At 38.9% G+C, this 21,592-nt stretch overlaps 1 protein-coding gene across 1 annotated transcript in view; it reads left to right on the top strand.

The window, feature by feature from the left end:
- The window catches only part of LOC107656011 (forkhead box protein P4-like), a 130,506-nt gene that overhangs the window by 105,498 nt on the left and 3,416 nt on the right, over window positions 1–21,592 (top strand). The window contains 7 exon segments of the mRNA XM_016443660.1: window positions 4,657–4,744; window positions 7,505–7,588; window positions 10,588–10,789; window positions 10,892–10,968; window positions 11,233–11,334; window positions 16,970–17,091; window positions 18,719–18,785. Coding sequence (XP_016299146.1) covers window positions 4,657–4,744; window positions 7,505–7,588; window positions 10,588–10,789; window positions 10,892–10,968; window positions 11,233–11,334; window positions 16,970–17,091; window positions 18,719–18,785 — 742 coding nt within the window.

The raw sequence follows: 21,592 nt of genomic DNA, 5'->3' as shown, positions 1-21,592 counted from the left end.
TGTGTGTGTGTGTGTGTGTGTGTGTGTGTGTGTGTGTGTCTGATCAGGTAGCTGCCCACATCTCTTCAATGCTGTCAGAGGCCGATTAGCTCCCCGCTCCCATAATTCCGCCTCTCCATCCCTGAGCGCTCCACTGCTGGGTCAAGCAAATTGTTTTCACGCTTCGTTAGTGGTTGACTTAATTAGCTCATTTACAATTAGAAGCTTTTGTTTCTTGGATACAAGCAAAGACATCAAAAAGAGGCTCCCTCCCCTCCTCTATCTCCCTTTTCCCAATCTTCTTTCTTCTCGCCATCTCTTTTTCTTTGCGCCGGTGTTTGCCAGTTTGGGGTCTTTAGGGATGTTGGGGGGACGAGGGGAGATAAAGAGAGGAAGAGATCAGACAGGGAAGACGATGTAAACAGTCCCATTGTCTCTGTGTGTTAAAATAATGAGACTTCACAGTGGAAAGTCCTGACATGTCCGCCTGTCACAGTGGTGCGAGCCAGACTGTTGCCGTTGCCGTTGCCCCAGTGGACTCGAGGCTTGCAACGCACGTTCTCTCTGCTGTTTATTTTCTCTCCCTCAAACACCTCCTTTGATATCCGGCAGGTCAACTTCGTCTGTTACAGTAGCCGGGTGTTCTTGTCCGTTAATGAGTGGCGGTCACTTCCCTGCGTGTTTATTTCCTTTGACGAGATACTAGACCCTCACATCGTCTTTTGACTGCAGAGCTGTGCTTCCTCGAGGGGACCGCTGTATTGACAGGCCGGAAAGATGTGTATGTAAATTTCCTCTGGTCGTCCCTGGCGACAGGGGTGAAGAGCGTGTTCGGTGCACGTGGGCGGGAGCGGGAAGCGCGTATGATGGTCGCTGACACGCACATCAAAGAGCCGGAGAGTCTGGGAAAGTTTTAAGAGTAAAGCTGTTGTTTGGTTGCGCTGTGTCTCATTTCACATAGCCTCGGGGCAAGCAGAGAAGGGGGGGGAGGACACAAGATAAGAAGGGAGGGAGTGACAGATATTGCCATCAGTGCTGTGCACCGTGGCCTAGTCAGAACACTTTAGTCATCGCTAAAGACAGGAAGAGAGGAGTCTCTTTCTCTCTCTCCTTCTGTTCTTTTTGACTATTCTATAGCCCCATCTGGCTGCCTGCCACTTATAGTAGGAAATGAGGCCCTCATGGAATCGGTGCCCGCCGAACGAACGCCCACCATTCACAAAGCTCTACACATCCCTTGCCCCATACATGTTCAGTTTGGGTCATTTAAAAAATGCTTTCAGCTTCCAATAAGGGGACATTCACACAGAATGTTTTTCGTTTTGCACTGCTATTTTAATTGCTGGTCTATCTAAACATGCACTAGATGGATGTTTTTGACTGTCATACCACGGTTTTCAAGATGAATGTGGTGTTTTTAAACAACCATGGTAATTTTGATCAATTTGAACTGTTCCTTTAGGGAGTCAACGGTACAGAAGACATTCATGCAATATGAAGGTTATATATTATATTATATATTTTATATTATATTATATTATATTATATTATATTATATTATATTATATTATATTATATTATATTATATTATATTATATTATATTATATTATATTATATTATATTATATTATATTATATTATATTATATTATATTATATTATATTATATTATATTATATTATATTATATTATATTATATTATATTATATTATATTATATTATATTATATTATATTATATTATATTATATTATATTATATTATGTCCTGGCCATTTAAGCACCTCTTTTGAGGTAAAATAATTATCAGTTGCTACTATAACACACTAGTGATGTTCACCCCGCCCCCTGCTTCTTCTGATTGGTCCAGTGTTTTGAAATGAAACATGATGAGCTGGCCTGCATGTCAACAGTTGATCTTGTTATAAGTTGACTTTGTTTCTTGTGGTACTCATGTGTAAGCCGCAGAAAAAGCAGCAAGATCTAGCAAATGTTTACATAGAAAAACTATTAAAAAGCACTCCAGTTAAACACATACAACATGAACCACTAAGAGTGTAGTACGCTCAGCTCTGTTTAACGCCATTTTATATATTTTTAAAATCCTTTTCACAGAATTCAGTGCAAGAAATGCTGAAAAAAAGTCTTGCCAGTTTCATCTGGACATAATAGGGACACTTTTTATCCCCGGATGAAATCTCTTGTGTTCTCTTTCTCTCTAGCTAGAGTAGTGTGTGAATGCTAAAACACTCATTCGCTCTTAATCTTCATCCTGTCTTTCTCTCTTTCGTTCTATTTCACAGACTCTCATCCTGAGCTCTTTAATGATGTTCAGTTTTCAGGGCGAAATGTGTTAGAATACTCAGGCCCTTTGTCGGGGCTGGCTTGTGACTTTTTTTCTGTGACCGTTGTAAATGCTCCTCAAATCCCGGTCAGGGTGCAGGGAGTAAACACTGCCTCATTGTCGGGTCTCTCTGAAAAACGCTGCTACTGTTTATTATGAGCCATAAAACTTGTGGTCTGTTCCTTTATTCAGAAAGAGAGAGAGAGAGAGAGAAGGGGGTGTAGAGGGGCAGAGGGAGAGTAAGATGAGATCATGTTTTTGTTATTATCATCATGTGCTTGCAGGGAAAAAATGTCTATCTGCGCCTGGATTAGTCGAGTGGGTGACATCATTGTTTTTGTTTAATTTCTCATGAGAGAGCGAATGCGCACCCCTCTTTTCCTTCAGTCGGACATTCAAAACGGTCGTGTCATGCGCCGGGTGTCACTGAGATAAAGCAGGCCGGGATAATGAGGATGATTGTGTATTGCGAATGTTAAAATTCTGCCACTCACACTCACTTCCGTTTGCCGCTCTCCCATCGTGAAGAGAACTAAACACGATGGGCCGCCCACGCCAGAGAGGAGGGTGCTAAAAAATGCAAGAATTCCCTCATGAGAATGGATGAGATTAACTGCACCAGTATTAAAATTACAATAAACTGAGAATTATTTTCATGTTGTGGCTAATAACCGATAATTGGCTGATATTACAATTTTGCCTATAGAATTTAAAAATGAAACATTAAAAGCTAAATTTATTGAATTTAGGCATGTTTGCAACATTATAATGTACATTATCAAAAATGGATATTAATTTAGTAATATTTTTAAAGATTAAATGAAATATATAATATTGGCCAATACTGATAACTTTTGAATAAAAATGTGAATATAACGGTATGGTACTGATATATTGTGCATCACTAGATTATATTTTTAGTCTGGGACAAATAAGTAAAGTAATCCTCAGGAAGATTTTGCTTTATAATGCTTCCAGAAAGGGATATCTTATCTTCTATAATATACGCTCTTGTGACCCCTGACCTTGGAGTCATTAAACCTCACCAGGTGTGTTGTTAGAAGGTGGGAGGGGCCACACTAATGACATCATCACTCAAATGCTTCATGACATCATCGTTTGGATATAGGAATGTTTATTGTATTATAGAATTGGGTTTATATGTGCAGGGGTTGACTTGTTGTAAATAAAAAGTGAAGGATGAGACAGATGGCGTGAAGGAAAGATCCAAGATCGCAGACCCTAGAGTTCATCTTGGTTTCCAATCTGACACCATCACTTTAAGCTCTTACTTTTCTTGTTTTGATTTTTGCTTTCTCATTTGGTTCTCAGCCCTGCATCATCTGTTTGTTTTGTTGTGTTTTGGATTGCTTCATAAAGAAAACATGACTTGAATAACTATGGGCAGAGCTCACCCATCTGAAGCAGCGCTTGATGAGTAAAACAAATGAAGTCATATCCAGGTGGGGTTTTTTTTCTTCCCTTTTTCAACTCCCACTCAGTTCATGGCCTACGGCACTTTCTGACAAAAAAACAAAACCGTTTCCAAAATAATATCCCACTCCAGCTGCATTTCAACTGAATAACAGAGACATTAGGACACTCGTTCAGACCTAATATAGAGAGACGTTCATGTCTAAAGTTATTTTCTTTTCTTTCGATGAGTGACAATAAATACAATAAAACTTCTTTTTTGTTTTTTTCACTTTCAGCAAACAGCATGGTCACATTCGCTCATATGACACAATCCTCAGCGGAAAACTCTCTTTCCACATCTTTCATGTCCTAATATTGTTTTTATTTTCTTGCGAGAGGAAATTGAGTTTATACGCCTAGTGAAAAGTGTGTTTTCGAGTGGAAATCCACTATTGTTAGGGGCTTCCTCTGAGAGGGCCATTGTGATCCCAAGAGAATTCCATTAAATGTTTCTTCTCCAAAATGGAAAAATAAACAGTTATCTGTGCTCGTATTTTGATGTGGTTATTTGTTTATGTGAAGTCATGGTTTGACGCCGCAACTGGATCTCTGATGCCTCAGTGACCTCTGTATTTGGGTTTAAGTGTGTGTGTCGTCAGGACATGACGCCCGGGCATGTACAGTAGTGTTGACACGTTAGCATACGCGGCACAAACTGTGAGACAATCCCAAAAGGCTGAGACACAGCCATATAGTGTGTGTGTGCACTGTATCAGGCAGGTCAGCGACACGGTTTGTGGCAGATGGTCCAAATATGCTTACAGATCTCCCTCTGGGAGTTTAGATAGTGTCGCGGATTGATCTAGTAGACTGTGTATCAGGATACGTCATCACATGTTTGCATTTCTCTCTCTCTCTCAGGCACCTGAACAGTGAACATGCCCTGGATGATCGCAGTACGGCCCAGTGCAGGGTCCAGATGCAGGTCGTTCAACAGCTGGAGATACAGGTGGGATGCGCGCACAAACGCAAAATCAACATTTCTCTAAAAATCTTGCAAACGCAATATTCAAGCTGCCCGACTATCTCTTTTCCTGTGTTTTCATTTACATTTATGCATTTGCCAGATGCTTTATCCAAAATATGTTTTGGCCTTGTAATTATGTTGCAGTTACAGTAATTGTCAACTTTAGAGGATCAAGGCTTGAATTTGTGTTTACCAATATGGTGCACTGATGCTGAGACTTGGTCTTCCAGAACTCTCACCTAGCTGGCATGATTTTATGCCCATTACATGTCACATGAGTTGATAGAGATCACTGGAGCTTGTAAAAGGAAGAGTGATGTAGAGTGTGGTGCGAGAGAGGAGGCCAGAATATCAGCCTTTGATGGATCCCAATTAGAGAGTTTCCCAGCACCTCTCTCATCCCTCATGCCGCGGACTCTCGGCAAGCACCGCGGGCTGCCTGTCGCGCGCATATACACGGTGTCATCTCTAATGAGAGAGCTGATAAGGAGAAGGGTGGACATGGGAAGTGCTAGAGACTTCCTTTGACCACAGACACCCTCTGTGCTCTGCTTCACTCTCCTGATGTTGGCCAAATTACAGTCATTTTTCTAATCAGCTGAGTGGTTTTGTTATTTTCAGTAGGGCAGCACTATTAATTTGAAAATAACTGATATTACAATTTGGTTGTCCCGATTAACTGCTACTTAAAATTAACATGGCAATCAATTATCATTCAGTTAGCATTTAACTGTCCCTAAAAAAAAATTTCTATCTAAGAGAATGCACAAACAAGTGATATAGGGTGCATTTCATTGTAAACATAAATCATTTATGACCATGTAATGTGCTATGTTTAGTGGTGGATGATGTTTTATTGTCCTTGTGAGTAATTTGTTTGGACACAGAGACTGTCAGAAGAACGTCTAGTGACAGTTAGGATTGGCAGACGCTGACAGGACATCGGTCGGTCACATTAGGTTGCATTAAAGAGACCGTTCGCTCTAGGGGAGCTGCTCACCCTTTTCAAACACGCTTAACTAAAACGCAGGTCATGTAACCTTACTGCGCCTGCAGCGGTAGAATTCCTCTACTTTTGGAGCTGTAAATCAACATCCCTTAAAAAAAAAAATCTGTCTCGTGGACGGGCTTACATTGAGATGGGCACTTCAGACCCTCGAGCTTTACGTGGCAGAACAACTTCCCATCATGACTGCCAGTCAGACAGACCTGCTAATTGGTCAGTTTCCCTTTTCTTTTCACGCCACCTCCCCTCCATGTTCTCCGTCTCGTCTCATTCCCAAAAATAAACCCCTCAGAACAAAGTGTTTCAAAAAACACTTCTCTGCCAGGCACGCGGGCAGCGAGCTCACTTTGTGTCCCGCAAAGCACGTTTAAACACGTGTCCAGATCGATGCAGGGTGATGAGAAGTGACAAGAGAGTCAGTCCACGTCCAAGCAGATTTCCTCTTACGTCTACCTCCGTCCTGTCACCTACTCTACCCCCACCGCCCCAATGCCAACCCAGACCGACCAGAACCACCCTTGGCCAACCTGCTGTCTCTCCCAGCATACCAGCTCAGTTTTTCCACTGTTTTATATTACCAGGCTGACCAGCATTGAGCTCATTAAACACACATATCAGCTAATGGGTGAATAAACAGCCCAGATCTGTGGATGACTTCAGCAATTCCAGGCATAGCCGCAGAGCACCAGCACAACACAACAACAGTCTAATCGCATCCTGAGATTGATTTCATATTGTGGGGCTTTTATTTTGACCACCCAGAAACCTTAGCATCACCTAGCTATGCCCAGCAACCATACATAATACCTTGGCAATCCTAGAAATGCCACATTTGCCGCATTTTTTTATATATTTTTTTATTTTAATGTACACTCTCTATTGAGCAGTAAAAAGCGACAGTCTGTTTTTCTAGCACTTTTGGTGCCACTGAAGTGTGTGGTGCCAGTCTCAGAGTGTTCTGAGGCAGTGTGTCGCCCCCTGATTACGAGGGGCCACCTGCCTCCACACTTCCTCTAAATGGCAGTTAGGAATGTCAAACGAGGACGAGTGTGGTTACAGGGCAAGTGTCTCTGAAAGAGACGCAGCAATCGAGAGAAAGAGGGAGAAGGATGGTGAGAGAGATGTTTTCTCCCGGAGGTATCAAGAGCTGTGAAACGGCATGTCAACATCTCTGTGAGCTGACTCAGTTAACAGGCAGAATGCAAAATTATCGTCACAAGAGAATATCTGGAGTCCCTCCTCTCCGCGGCACCCAAAGAGCGCTACACACACTATGACGACACTTAGTTTTTAATGTGCTGTATTGGCATGACAAATAATTGTGCACTTATGCTGCCAAAGCTTTAGCAGCTGCGTACAGAGAAAACGGTATGGCACAGAAATAGTGCAAAATAATATACATAAATTAAGGAAAATAAAAAAATATTTTGACATTTTTTTATTTTTATATATATATATATATCTATATATATATAATTTTTTGCATACACATGATTAAAAAGTAACATTTCTGTATAATATATATTGTTATTTATTATATTTATCAGCAATAAGTGTTTTGCTGTTTCAGGCTGGTTGGATGTTTTGATACTGTAGCACCACAGAGTATTACAATTTTGAAAAATCAAACCACAAATGACCTTCTTGTAGCTGTCAGCTGTAAACACTTTTACATATTCGGTTTATATAAGAAAACGGCTTTTTTTCTAATATATGTGTATATGTGTGTTCCCTAGTTGGCCAAAGAGAGCGAGCGTCTGCAGGCCATGATGGCCCACCTGCACATGCGTCCGTCAGAGCCAAAGCATTTCAACCAACCTGTAAGTTCTTAACTTCTGTCTCGTTCTTACTTCCTCTGATAACTTGTATTTTGATAGTGTGTCATGTTTTTTATGTGAAGTAACTGTCTGGCACACGGTATGATCAATTAATCAGTTGTGTGAGGCAGAGCGCTCTCTGTTGGAGAACGGCGGAAGTGCTGTGCTCTTATCTGCCGTCTTCTTGGATCGTGTTCCTGGAGAGCAGCTAAACTCTATAGTCTCAATGCAGATTCATACATTTACCTGTTCAACTTATCCTTGCACTTTACAAAAGCAAGCCTAAGCAAGCAAGCCATTAAACACCTTCAACTCAAGTGTGATGATGGACTCTTATAGATTGAGTTCTCTTTGAAGCAGCTACAGCTGGCCTGCTTTCCTCCAATCCACTTTAGAAGAGTGTTTTTGTACTTAAAGACGCTTGTATTTATGCCACAGTGTTTTGGGCTAGACTTTCTAGATATTCCACATCGCTGCTTCACACGCAGCCATCACAATGCGTTTCCCCCTCAAGCCACCAGCTGCCTGTGCAATTATTAGGAATCTAATGAATATTTCATGCTGAGATTGATGAGGAGTCTTATTAAAATACGAAGATGTTGAAATTAATTGTCAATTAGAAGTGGAGTGTCTTCATTTGAGGGGATATAAATGAAGGCGGAGGGTGAAAGTAGGCCGCGTCTCCTGTTTGGAGACAAATTCCATGGATCAGCCGCCATTAGATGGTAATGGGAAATGGTGACCGGGCCGAGCGACCTAGATGAGAACGAGGGAGAGAGAGAATGAAAAAATGATAATTGTGAGTGTGATCAAGAGAAAGAATTAGCATTAAGTGGTAAGGGTGAGCATTAGGGCGGAGCTTAGCACACGCTCAAACCCGTGTGTGGCATTGACCGCTATTAAGATCGTTGGGTGTTTGGCACAGCAAACTGGCACAGCTCCAGCGTTAATTAAGTACCTGTTAAACCATTTTGCTCCCGTAATTACTGGAGATGGGCCAGGTTGGCTCCTGTGGCAATGAGAATGGAGAGAAAAGAGGGCTGGCGCTGTTTAATTCGCCATATTAGCGTCAACCCCCGCTACGCCCACCCCTCCTCGCTCGCTCGCTCACTCGCTCGCTCTATCTCTCGCTGCTCACACGTGCACATGATGGTTTTAATTAGAACAAAACAAGCAACCCCGAAAAAGACTCCCTGAGCGATGGGGAAAGCTGTTTCCTAGCGCTTCGTGCCCACCGAAGCTAATTGGGCAGAGCAGGGCCACAATGAGGGCGGGTAACCGCAAGCGTTGTTTGTTGCCAGATTGTTGTTTTACCCCCTCCTACCATGTATCGCTTTGTTTTGCTCCTCTTGTGTGGCTTTAATTGCAGACAATGTGTCACCGAGGAGCCTCGTTTGTGCACCCATGCCCGCGTGTGTCTGAGAAATGCGATTTGTGGGGTGCTTTGTTTGAATTTCACCGGGTGAACGGGATCATCTTATAATGGAGTCACTGTGCCAACTGCTTTTGGCATGGATGTGCTGGCAAGGATCGCAGGATGTGCTTCTCACAGCGGGAGACCAATGACAATTTGAAGATGATTATATTTCCTGGTTGGTAATTGCAATGCAGGAGATTACTGTACACAACGAAGATGATGCGAATTAGAATCGAGGCTGCGCTGAGACTTAACGTGTGCCAAATAGAGAGAGAAGGGCATTTCTGTTTTGCGCTGTCATTGTTTCGTGCTATTTCTGGTATTATGTATATGTGTATAAATGTATGTTTATGTAAAAAAAAAAAGCAACTTAAAAGTAAACAACATTAATAATCATTTTATATATCGAATGCAATACAATTTTTCTTCTTCCCAAACATAACTTTTCAAGTTTTAATGCATTTTTTTCTATATTTACCTGAATAATACATGTATAAAAGCTTATAAACTTATGAAATTTGACAGTTACAAATACACTGCAAATATTATTAATAGTATTATGTATTATAAATGTTATTATTTATAGTAAATTATTTGTTTATACATTAGATATTATTGTAAAATATAAATACATAAATTAATAATATTATTATTATTATAACTAATTCCATCATTATTGTAATTGGATAATAAACATTTCGATTTTTGGAGTGAATTTCAATGTTATGTACACTCTTAAAAATAAAGGTTCTTTATTGGCATCGATGGTTCTATAAAGAACCTTAAACATCCATGGAATTTTTCAAATGCAGAAAAGGTTCTTTACTGTTCACTGAAAGGTTCTTTGGGGAACCAAAAATGGTTCTTCTATGGCATCACTGCTAAAAAACACCCTTTTGGGACCTTTAATTTTAAGAGTATATGTCTCATTTGATATCATTAAATTATAGTTTACTAAGTATATAATATATACTAGTATATTATATACTAGTATATAATATGAATTACCTTTCAAACGTTTTTTTTTTTTTAAGAAATTGATTCTTTTATTCAGCACAGAAGCATTAGTTTGATGAAAATTGACAGTAAAGGCATTTATAATTTTACAAAAGATCAAATAGATCAAATAAATCCTACTCTTTTGAACTCTGTTCATCAAAGAATACTAAAAATGTATCATGGTTTGCTTAAAAATATTAAACTGCACAACTATTTCCGACATTGCTGATAATAAGAGATGTTTTAAGCAGCAAATCAGCATATTGGAATAATTTCTTTAGGATCATGTGACACTGAAGACTGGAGTAATGGCTGCAGGAAATTCAGCTTTACCATAACAGGAATAAATTACACTTTGAAATATATTAAAATAAAAAAATAAACTTTAAATGTATTTTAAATAATAATAATTAAACAATAATATTTCACAATCAAATCAAATAAATGTAGCCTTGATAAGCATGAGCGTCTTCTTTTGAAAAAATGTAAAGCTTTTGAATGGTGATATGATACGCTACTGGTGAACTCATTTTGATTGGTCGTTTTTATTGTAAATAAGTTTTCAATTTTGTTTCCTCCCGTTTAGCTGAACCTGGCCTCTAGCATGTCGCTGTCAAAACGAGAAAGTGAGGGGTTTCCTGAGGGCTTGCCTCATCCCCCCACCTCTGCCGCAACTCCCATCACCCCCATGAGGCAGGGACCCTCCGTCATCAGCTCCTCCAGCCTGCACGGAGTCGGGCCCATCCGTCGGCGCAACTCCGACAAGTTCTGCACCCCTATCGCTTCAGGTTAGCGTCCCCCCACATAAAATCTAGAAAAGCTGATCTTACTCTACATATCACTTTATACAACACTGAAATATATATATGAAATAATTGTGTCTGTTACAGAACTTGCACAGAATTGTGAATTCTACAAAAACGCTGATGTCAGGCCTCCATTCACCTACGCCTCCCTCATACGACACGTAAGTCAGATCTGGACTGTGCGCTCTGTGCTCCAGTGCTCTTGAGCGGAGTTCAGAGGTGTGTGCTGGTAACTAAGGATTTATGCGCATCTCTTAGCTCAGTGTCAGTCATGCTGAAACGTGTGCGGCACTATCAATAATGCACTGCCTGCCCGTCTGGAAACAGTCCATCAGCTAATGTCTTACTAATAACAGCCATTTGGATCACCTCTTGACACTTGCTCACTTTCTCTCTTCCGTTCTCTCTTGGCTTTATTCAACCAGGCCATTCTGGAAACCTCTGACCGACAGCTGACTCTAAACGAGATCTATAACTGGTTTACACGAATGTTTGCCTATTTCAGGAGAAACACCGCAACATGGAAGGTAATGTCCCATCAAGTGAAAAAGTCAATACATTTTGCACAATAATACTTGAAGTACTACTTGTTAATGTTCCTATTCATCGCAATGGCAGGTGCTTGGCTACCGCAGGAACCACCTGACGTTTTACACACATTACCGTTGAAAAGTTTGGGCTCAGTAAAATGTATACTTTTATTCAGCAAGGATGCATTCAATTGATTGTAAGTGACAGTAAAGACATTAATAATATTACAAAAGATTTCTATTTCAAATAAACACTGTTCTTTTGAACTTTCTATTCATCAAAGGATCCTGAAATCACAGTTTCCACGAAAATAATATTTCAACATACCATTTTTAATAAGAAATTAAAATAAATTAGCAAATTAGAATGATTTCTGACGGATCATGTGACTCTGAAGACTGGAGTAATGACTTCTGACAATTCAGCTTTACCATCACTGGAATAAATAACATTTTAAAAATATATTATAACAGAAAAAAAAGTTGCTTAAAATTTTGATAATATTTCACAATATTGCTGTTTTTAGCGTATTTTTTATGAAAAAAGACATCTTTGAAATTCATTTTAAAAACCTTACCAAACTCATACTTTTAAATGGAAATGGAAATCTTGTGATTCATATATTGCTTACAAAAATAAAAATACACTGCTAGTTTCAAATGGCTAGTAATATAGGAATTTGCTTACCAGCTTAACCCTGACCCATGGTTTTGCACCACTAAAGCCAAGCTAATTTTTTGCCTGCAAATGCAGTAAACGAAACTCCTTTGAACTAAGTATGAAATATTATTCTGCAGTGTTTTAGTGGGGTTGATTTATTTAATTTTTTTTTCTACTTTTTTGTTCAGTTTTTACATTTTTATTGTAAACTCTATTTGGATAGTTTTGTGAATATTTTATCTCACATCATCTCAACAGACCTTTATACCATCGGAAACTACCAGTCTACAGCAGTCATGCTTGCCTTCTAGCAATGAGACAAATGGGGTCCTTCTTTTATAAGTCTCACAGAGATAAAAACAGAGCAACAGACACAGCCCATTGTTCAACATGACCCAAACAACAATAAATCCACCCTTCGTGCCAAGGGGTACAGCGGGTACAACAGAGATACAGCCTTCTGTAGAGTTCCAATAACAGTGAGGTTATTAATGACGCCTGGCATCACACCGACAGCCAAGTTACGACCTGGCCATTCCCAGATCTGTTTTTCTTTGTTTTTTTGGTGTCCTGATGTGCTCTCCTTATTGTTTTGATTGTGTTATGTGGCGTCGGGCTGCCTAATGGTGTTTGGTAGGTGGGAGCAGGAAGTTCAAGTCTGACTCATTCGAGATTTCCTTTGCACTCCGTGCTATAACTTTCACTAAAAAGTGGCAAAACTTCTCCATTTCAGTTATGCAAAAATCAGTCAAATGGCTGCCTACTGTGTGTATGCATATACCAACACAGTCTGTGTTTTATCAGTCAATGGACACGTAATGTTGTAACTCTTATCAGACAGTTTAATTTGAAGCGGTTGATTAGCATGCACCCCGCTGGTCCGCAGCCGGTTCTGTATCAGATCAGCATCTCCTGACCATCTCCGACATGCCACACTCCACTGGATCCCGCCACAGCTGCTATCATCCCTATTTCCTTGTCCACCTGTGTGTGTTTTGACCCCAAGCTTTCAGCTGCTTTAATCACATGACGCTCTGTTTCATGCCACCCGAGGTGGGCAGAGAAGATACCAGACATCAACAATAACCATTTTGAACTTAAACATGTTTTTTTTTTACTTTTTTAATTATCTAAACATACCTCTATACCTTGACATTTTTATTAAGTAATATTTTTCATTATTAATATTTAATAGTAGTAGTAATGATGCAGTTAATAGTACAATTTAATTTAATTACAATTAAATGAGGTAATAAATCAAATAATAATAATAATAGTAATAATAAAAACCCTATAACATGGTTAACTTTGATCTAACAGGACTTTTATGATATTTTAATTATTATTATTAATCATTATTTATTTTTAATCAACATAATCATAAGTTTTACTTCACCAAGTTTACCCCGCTGGTCCGCAGCCGGTTCTGTATCAGATCAGCATCTCCTGACCATCTCCGACATGCCACACTCCACTGGATCCCGCCACAGCTGCTATCATCCCTATTTCCTTGTCCACCTGTGTGTGTTTTGACCCCAAGCTTTCAGCTGCTTTAATCACATGACGCTCTGTTTCATGCCACCCGAGGTGGGCAGAGAAGATACCAGACATCAACGAATGCATGTACGGGTGTTGCGTGTGCACATTATAATATAAAGATAACACTTCAAGTCCAACTTTATTGATGAAGCGTATTTAAAAAACAGAAGCTGAACAAAAATAAATTAAAATCTAAAACTTCCTATTGTTATTATTATTATTAAAAAATAATATTAGTAATGATATTATTTTTTAATAATTATAATAATAATGGGAAGATTTACTACTACTATGCATTTTAATAATTAATATTATTGCTTAATAAAAATGTTGAGATATAAAGGTATGTTTAGATAATTAAAAAAAGTTAAAAAAAAAAATTAAAAAAAAAAGGTTATCTCTCTCTCTCTCTCTCTCTCTCTCTCTCTCTCTCTCTCTCTCTCTCTCTCTATCTCTCTTTCTGTCCAAAGTAAAGAGCGGTCATTAAAGGCCCGGGCCCCTCAGAAAGATGTGCTAATACATCCCTCCCATCCTCCTCTTCCCCCTGTGGACTAGGAGCTTGGCAAGGTGCTGTCAGGCCAGAGAGGAAACGGACACCGCAAAGAGTAGCTCGCTTCCTGTCAGTCAGTCTCCTCATTAGCCATTCACGTGACCTATAGCCTGGAGCCTGGACTGAGGAGGTGCTGCCCCACATTCAGCCAACACTGGCCCAAGGCTCATTTGTGTGCCTGAGCCTCTGGAGGAGAGGAAGTAGGGAGAGAATCGGAGAAGGTGAGGTGAGAGAGGGACCAAAGGAGGCTGAGGGCATCGAGACAGAACAGCAGGCTAATAGTCTTGAACCGCAGCGGCACCCAGGAGCAGTTAGTGAGCTTAGCCAGTGAGAGTTGAGAGGAAGGAGGTGAAAGTGGCAGGAATATCTTTAACAACTCATTTCACTTTTATGAAATTTAACAATTAATGGATCCGTCTACTTTTCCTCCTCCACCAGAGCCAGATCTTTTTTTTTTCTTCCATCCTATAGTACCTTTTCACACTCTCTCTCTCTTCTTTTTATTTTAATAACTGCACGTTCTCACTTGTCTTCCTCTCTTGCCAGTCATTTGGCCTGGTATTAAATATAGAAATAGAGATGCATGTTCTCCGGTGCTCTTAATGGCCATCTATATTTCATGAAAAGTTAGGTCCGGAGAGTAGAGGAAGTCATTGATCAGTTAGAGGGCGGCTTTTATTCACAAGATGGACACCAGCTGGGTCATTCTGCAAAACTGCTGCTATTTGTGTCCCTCATAGACTTAAGTGTAGAGCTGATGCTAACTTTTAGTAATTGCAACGTCCCCTTAATTTTCTTATCATTTATTTTGATAAAAAGCAAATGTGTGGCACTATAAAGATTTAAGTTTTTGCAAGAAGTCTTTTATGCTCACCAAGGCTTCTTTTGTTTGAACAAAAATACAGTAAAAAAAAAAAAATTTTAAGTTGAAAACAGTTGTGCTGCTTAATATTTTTGTAGAAATGGCTATACATTTTTTTCCAGGATTTTTTGATGGATGGAAAGTTCAAGTGTGTTTATTTGAAATGGTAATGTTTTGTAACATCATAAATGTTTTTAACTTTTTACTGTCACTTTTGATCAATTTAATGCATCGTTGCTGAATAAAAAGTAAATTCCAAAACTTTTGAACGATAGTGTATAATACAATATATGTATTTTTCATGGAATTTTTAAGAAATTAGCTGTTCTATTAATACAATTTATTAATACCTCAATACATTATTTTTCTCATAGAAAGTTTAAAATCAGAAAGTAATTTATCCATCAGGAAAAGATGTCCGTTTCAAAGAATGACCCAGCTCTAAATGCAGATTTCTCAGCACACCTTTGTCTCATGTACAACACCTGCAATTTTATTTTTATTTTTAATTTTTTTGCTTATGGAGATGTCTGTCAGCAGTTTGTGTAATTCTTTCATTAACTTCCCCATTGCTTTTCTGAATTTCACAGCAGTAGTTTAACTAATGATTGTGTATATAAAGTGGGAGATATTTGTAACCCACACTGACCCACACAAAATATTTCATTCCATTTGTACACTGGTACTTTTTTTTGTGTGAGGCCACTAGTATCTAGATTGAGCCTGGTCCTTGGTAAGCTGTGTAGCTTTTAAGCCCACTGTGCCTGAAATTGACCCATATTTACTTTCTTAATACATGTTCCTGGTCCTATGAGCGATTCAGTGGTGCAAAAAAAGTATATTGTAATATCTTTAAAAACTGAATAACCTTAATATCCAGTTTCACTCTGAACTGCAGAACACAGTTTCAAGCTGTACATTACATTTACTGTCGTTGTTCATTTCTAAGCTAAAATGGTGGCTATAGTGTCGTCCCTCTTCATGTGGATGCCGTCACCAAAGGAACCGAGACGCATTTGACATCCGCATCAAGCGTGCCATCTTTCTAATATAGCCGCCACCCCTCCAGTCACTCATTCACTCACACACACACACACACACACACACACACACACAGCCAGGCGGCATTTTGTTTATATCTGCAGAGGCTGACCCCCTTTAAATTGCTGCTAATGTTTTAACTGGGAGAATTAGTCTTTCATCACGGATGGGAATGCAAATAAAATCGGTGAGGTGGCAGGCTGAAATTGGGGTCATACTCATTTGCAAAACTAAGCATCATCGCTCCTGCATGGGGAAATTTATTCAAAGGAGGGAGGCCTCGCCTGATTATGGCACTTGTAATTATGGTTAGGAGTGATTCCGGCATCAGCAGTCCCTCCCTCATGGATTCAGGAAAAAAAAAGAGTGCATCGGAAAAAATACACAGGATTTAATTATACACGAATTAAAATTGGTAATGAAATTGGGCATGAACAAACTACAAATAGCAGATGAAAAGGAAGGGGCCTCCTTTGGGGGTGTTATTCTAGATAGCGGCTGATTAGTGAAATTTAAAATAAAAAAGCAGGGGGTGGGTTTGCTGATGGTGGAGGGGGGATAGTGCGCATCGTTTCTTATTTTTTTGCATTCAAAGATGGATTTTTTTGTTAACTCCCCACTGTTATGATGGTGTGGCACCACATTGTCAGTAGAATGTGCACTTAATTGGTTGTGTGTCTGTGAGATGGTGCGGGCGGGAGGGGGACGGGTTCGAGATGGAGAGATACGCTTAGTCTGAGCCGTACAATCTTTTGTGCTCATCATCACATGCACTCTTTTAATTAGAAAGCAGGTATAAGATTTATGCTATTATTAAAGGCTGTTTATATCAGGCCGCGCTATAATTGCGTTTCCAGCAATGACAGCGATGCGGTCGCGATTCTTCTTAAGATACCTAGAGCGTTGAGTCGTGGCTGGAACGGGAGACTGACTACTACTTTTTGCTCTGTCTTCTCTATGTCCCGTCGCTGTTACCCAGAATGCGGTGCGCCATAACCTGAGTCTGCACAAGTGCTTTGTGCGGGTCGAGAACGTCAAGGGTGCTGTTTGGACCGTGGACGAAGTGGAGTACCAAAAGAGGAGACCACCAAAGATGACTGGGTATGTAGACTCAGACTGGTCACCTTTAAAGTGATAATTGACCCAAAGATTAAAATTCTTGTTGTTCCAGATTATTCCATTAAATTTTGTTACATTTTCAGGCATATAATAAAAGTGAATGGGGTCTGGTGTTGTCAAGTTCACCAAAAAAAAAAAAAAAATCTAATTTTGTCTGAAAAGAGGTGCTCTACCATCAAAAAAGGAGATGCAACCAAAAATCTAATTAGAAAAGGTGCAGCACTCACTCTCAAAAAAATATCATAAAAGTACTATATTCCAAGACTCCTGAATTGATGTAATACACTGGGGGGGGTCCTATTACATTTACAGTAAAAAAACAAAAAAAAGACAGCTGTGGTTGTCAGAAATTCACTTTTTAAAAAAGTAACAAGATATTAAGTGATATAATGTTAATATACCTCTATTCAGAGTTAAATATAAGTGGCCTGTCCATAAAACATGGCCAATAATTGTATATAGATTGACCATACTGTAGACACAAAGACAAAAGGTAACACACAACACTAAAATAATGCAATAAACATTAAGTAAACATAAAATGTAAAACAAAACACCCTAATGTACATTACTGATAACAAACATAAAAAGAAACAAAATTATTTATACAAAATATAATGTGATGCATCACACAGGGACTTCTGGGACTGTCCTTTTACTGTTTTTACCATAAAATATATGACAATTCATAGTTTTTACTTTTTTTTACGTTGTAGCCAAACCAAAATATAATTACTACTCACTAATGATCTTCACCTCTGCTGTAGCTCTTAAATCAAATATTGCATCTTGAGGCAAGTTGACCAATGACGTTTGATGTCAAATAGTTGTGCTGCCACTCTTGGCTTTCTTAAGAATGCCTACTGAGACTTTCTTTAGCTTTGCAGACTGAAATAGGAGCCTGTCTGAAGTCATAGTAATCACAAAAACCTGTGAAACACCAGATTAAAACAGCACTTTTTAAGTGAAGATTATTTATTGAGCAGAAGTCCCAAAACAGGCTTTATCCCTGTAGCAAAAGCGTAAGCTTGTAGGTCTGCTCTGTAAGTGGGGATATAATCGTTATTGGCATGTATGATTACCCTAATGGGCTTCCCATCATTACCCTATTACTGACTCTCTAGTCAAAAGCACAAAGGTCTCTTTTGTGCCTTGCCTGCTTGTGTTTGGCAGTGCATGCTTGTGTGTTTGTGCGCCTGTGTATTTTTTCCGTCTGTGTCTACACTGCTTAGGGTACATTGTGAGCAGATGCACCACAGAAAAGCGTGCCTGCTTGCATTTGTACAAACAGATGTTACACGCCGTCTCAAGCTCTGCCAAAGAGACGACGGCAAATTACCCAGCCGACGGCCTGTGTGCCAGATTTCAGCCCTGTAGCACACCGACACAAAAGCGAACTAACAGTAGTGTGTGTGCAGTATATGCTGTGTCAGAATGCATGTGTTACTCTCGATTGTTTAACTTTTCTATTTATCTCTTGTAAATAGAATAGTGCCGCAGCATTTTTCACGGGTTTGGGAGCTTTTTTTAACATGCGCTCTGGTCAGATGTGTTTTGTTGTAATCCACACATGTACTTAATCACCCTCTCTCTTTCTTCTCTTTCTCAGAAGTCCCACTCTCGTGAAGAATATGATTTCTGGGCTGGGATTTGGCTCTCTGAATGCCAGCTATCAGGTGAGTGCGTGAGTGCCTTCATTACATCAAATCGACACCTTTATGTATTCATCATTGAAAATTATATATTAAAATATATTATATTAAAATAAAATAAAAATTATAATATATTAAAATGTAGATTTTGAAACTCATCACAAATAACCTTTTTTTAATTATTATAAAAATGTGTTTATTTATAAATATATTATTTATATTTATTTATATGATTAAATATTTATTTTGTGTTGAGCAAGCCATAGTGACTCGCATGTGAGTGAATCATTCTTTTGAGTTGGTTCATCATTGAATCTTTTGATTGTCTGATTTGTAAATGAATCTTTTAAGCTGTCTCAAACCAGTTCAGAGTCTGGACTAAAGGATTCATTAGCAAATCGGTCTGAATTAGAATTTGCATGGAAAATAATATCTTTAAAGTCATAAAAATTTCTAAATATGACTATACATTTTTCTAGAGCTCAGAAATATTTTGTCTGCTAAACGCTAAAGCAACAGTTGCTGTAGTGAGATCTGACATGTGAACGAATCATTCTTTTCAGTTTATTTCAATTGGTCTAAATGGTTCATGAGTGAATCTTTCTGAATGAGTAAAGTAGTTGTAAACAACTGTAAAGATCCTGGAAAATTCATTCCTCAGAAAGTGTGGGAATCCTGCGCGGATCGGGGCAAGATCAAGCGCACAAGGGCGCTGATAATAATTTCCTCTTCTAATTAGCTACTTCTCCCAAACCTCCTCCGTTCTCCTCCCTCCATCGCACATGCGCTCCCAGCCAGCCATATGTGATTTATAGCATCAAATATTTGTCAATGAAGGTCACAGCATAAAATTAGTGTCTGTCCTAGAAAATCCATCTGAAACCCACGGTGTCACCGCGACTCTCGTTCTGAGCTTTCGGAGCCTGGCTCTTTGTTTCCGTGTTTGTGTGTGTGTGTGTGTGTGTGTGTGTGTGTGTGTGAGTCCTGGTCTGGGTGTGTGAGCGTGTGTGGCGCTCTGTCAGGTCTGCGCCCATCCATCTCCTCACAGGACAAGCAGTGTCAGCGCCTGACAAACAAACAGCCCAGCTAATCACGGGCCAACACACACACACACACACTTCCAGCAGCCTGGCCCAGTTTGTCCCACTCTGACCCCGCAGGCCATCTCTATGGAAATGGAACTGCTCATCCTGAAAAGGCCGCACATAAACTAGCCTTTAACAAAAGATCAGACACACAGTGGAGATCTCTGGCGTGCACAACAACACCCTACCAGAGTGTGACTCTGCTGTTTTCCATTTGTAATTCCTTGAGTGTGTTTTAGTCTGCATATGGTTGCCTGAAATTGACCTTTTAAAAGTGATTCAACCTGGCCACCTCATTAAACAGGCATTAAGCATGTTTACCTATTAGATCTGTCTGTTTTTGCCAAAATCGTAGGTGGCTTCTAGTTAATTATAGTTAAAGGGTAAAAAATAGCCCTTATTTGGTTCACATCCTTTAAACCTTGTGTGACCCTGATCATCTTTCTCGCCACCACCCAGTCTCCACAGAATCAGAATGGATTTCCCTCAAACTCTTTCATTTCTCTTCTCCCTCTCTCTCTGTTGCTCTTTCCATCTCTCTCTTTCTTTCTCTCGGTGGCATATTTTGGGCAGTCACTACTGTTTGAATTGGCATGAGTACCACATAAAAATTTCAGTTCAGAATAATTTTCCGTTCCACCTTTCCTCATGCATTAAAATATCCATATGCATAGTTGTTTATGTAGATTTGTACTGTATGTAGTAATGGTAATATGAATTTAACATTTACACTTACATGGATGTGCCATTACGTCTGCCTTGGATCGTGAAGTTTTTTTTTTTTTTTTTTTTTGAATTTTTTTTTTTTTTTTTTTTTAGCAGTTTATGGTAATATAATTATGTGTCTATAAAGCCAGTCTGAGTGTGCAATGTAGTCAACAGAAAATATGGATTTTTTTTAAAGAAACAAATAAAGATAACTCAAAATTTACAGCATATAAATAATATTCTTTAATCATTAAATTAATTTTATTGTAATTATATATATAATTAAGGTTGCATTTTATTTTGTGTCCTTGTTACAGTGTAATTATACATTTAAGTACTGAGTAATATTAATTAATTACATGTACTTACTCTATGGTTAGGATTAGGGTTTGATTTAGGGTTACTTGCATGTAATTATGCATAATTTATTGTTATTATAATAGTAAGTACATGTAACGTATAACAAAGACACCTTAAAATAAAGTGTTACCAAAATTTAAATCAAGTAAAATGCTAAAATGGCAGCATTTTTTACTAGTGTTTTTTAGAATTGTGGACCCCACTGTAAGTGTCACTATCTTCTGTTACAGTTTTTACTTATCCCCCTTTAAATAAAAAAGTTTAAGAAAAAATTAAATAAAGTATTACCAAACAATATAACATACTTTCATGTATTTTATATATTAATGAGTTTTGGAGATGAGCACATTTGTAACAGCAGTGTGAGTTGGTGTGTTTCTGGTTATTTCAGCGAGCAGTCAAGTCTATTGTATGGAAGCGAGGAGACCCCTAGTGGTGACACAAACTAACCTGCTGCACCACTGCTGCCAGATGTCTCTTAAAACACACAGATTACATCTATCCAGTCAGCACATTTATCTTTTAGTAATTCATATCAATTTAAAATCAATAAATATACACTGTTGTCTGTGTAAAAGGGGCACCAGAGGGCTTTGTGCTTGATTACACCTTGCATTCATCTTCCTCAACTTACATACAGTATGACAATATTTTCATTACAGTGACCTTTCAGACAAC

The sequence above is a fragment of the Sinocyclocheilus anshuiensis genome, unplaced genomic scaffold, assembly GCF_001515605.1.
Source record: "Sinocyclocheilus anshuiensis isolate Anshui unplaced genomic scaffold, SAMN03320099.WGS_v1.1 scaffold51, whole genome shotgun sequence".
Taxonomy (NCBI): domain Eukaryota; kingdom Metazoa; phylum Chordata; class Actinopteri; order Cypriniformes; family Cyprinidae; genus Sinocyclocheilus; species Sinocyclocheilus anshuiensis.
Note: the sequence above shows the minus strand (reverse complement) of the source record. Positions and strands in the feature narration are given on the sequence as shown.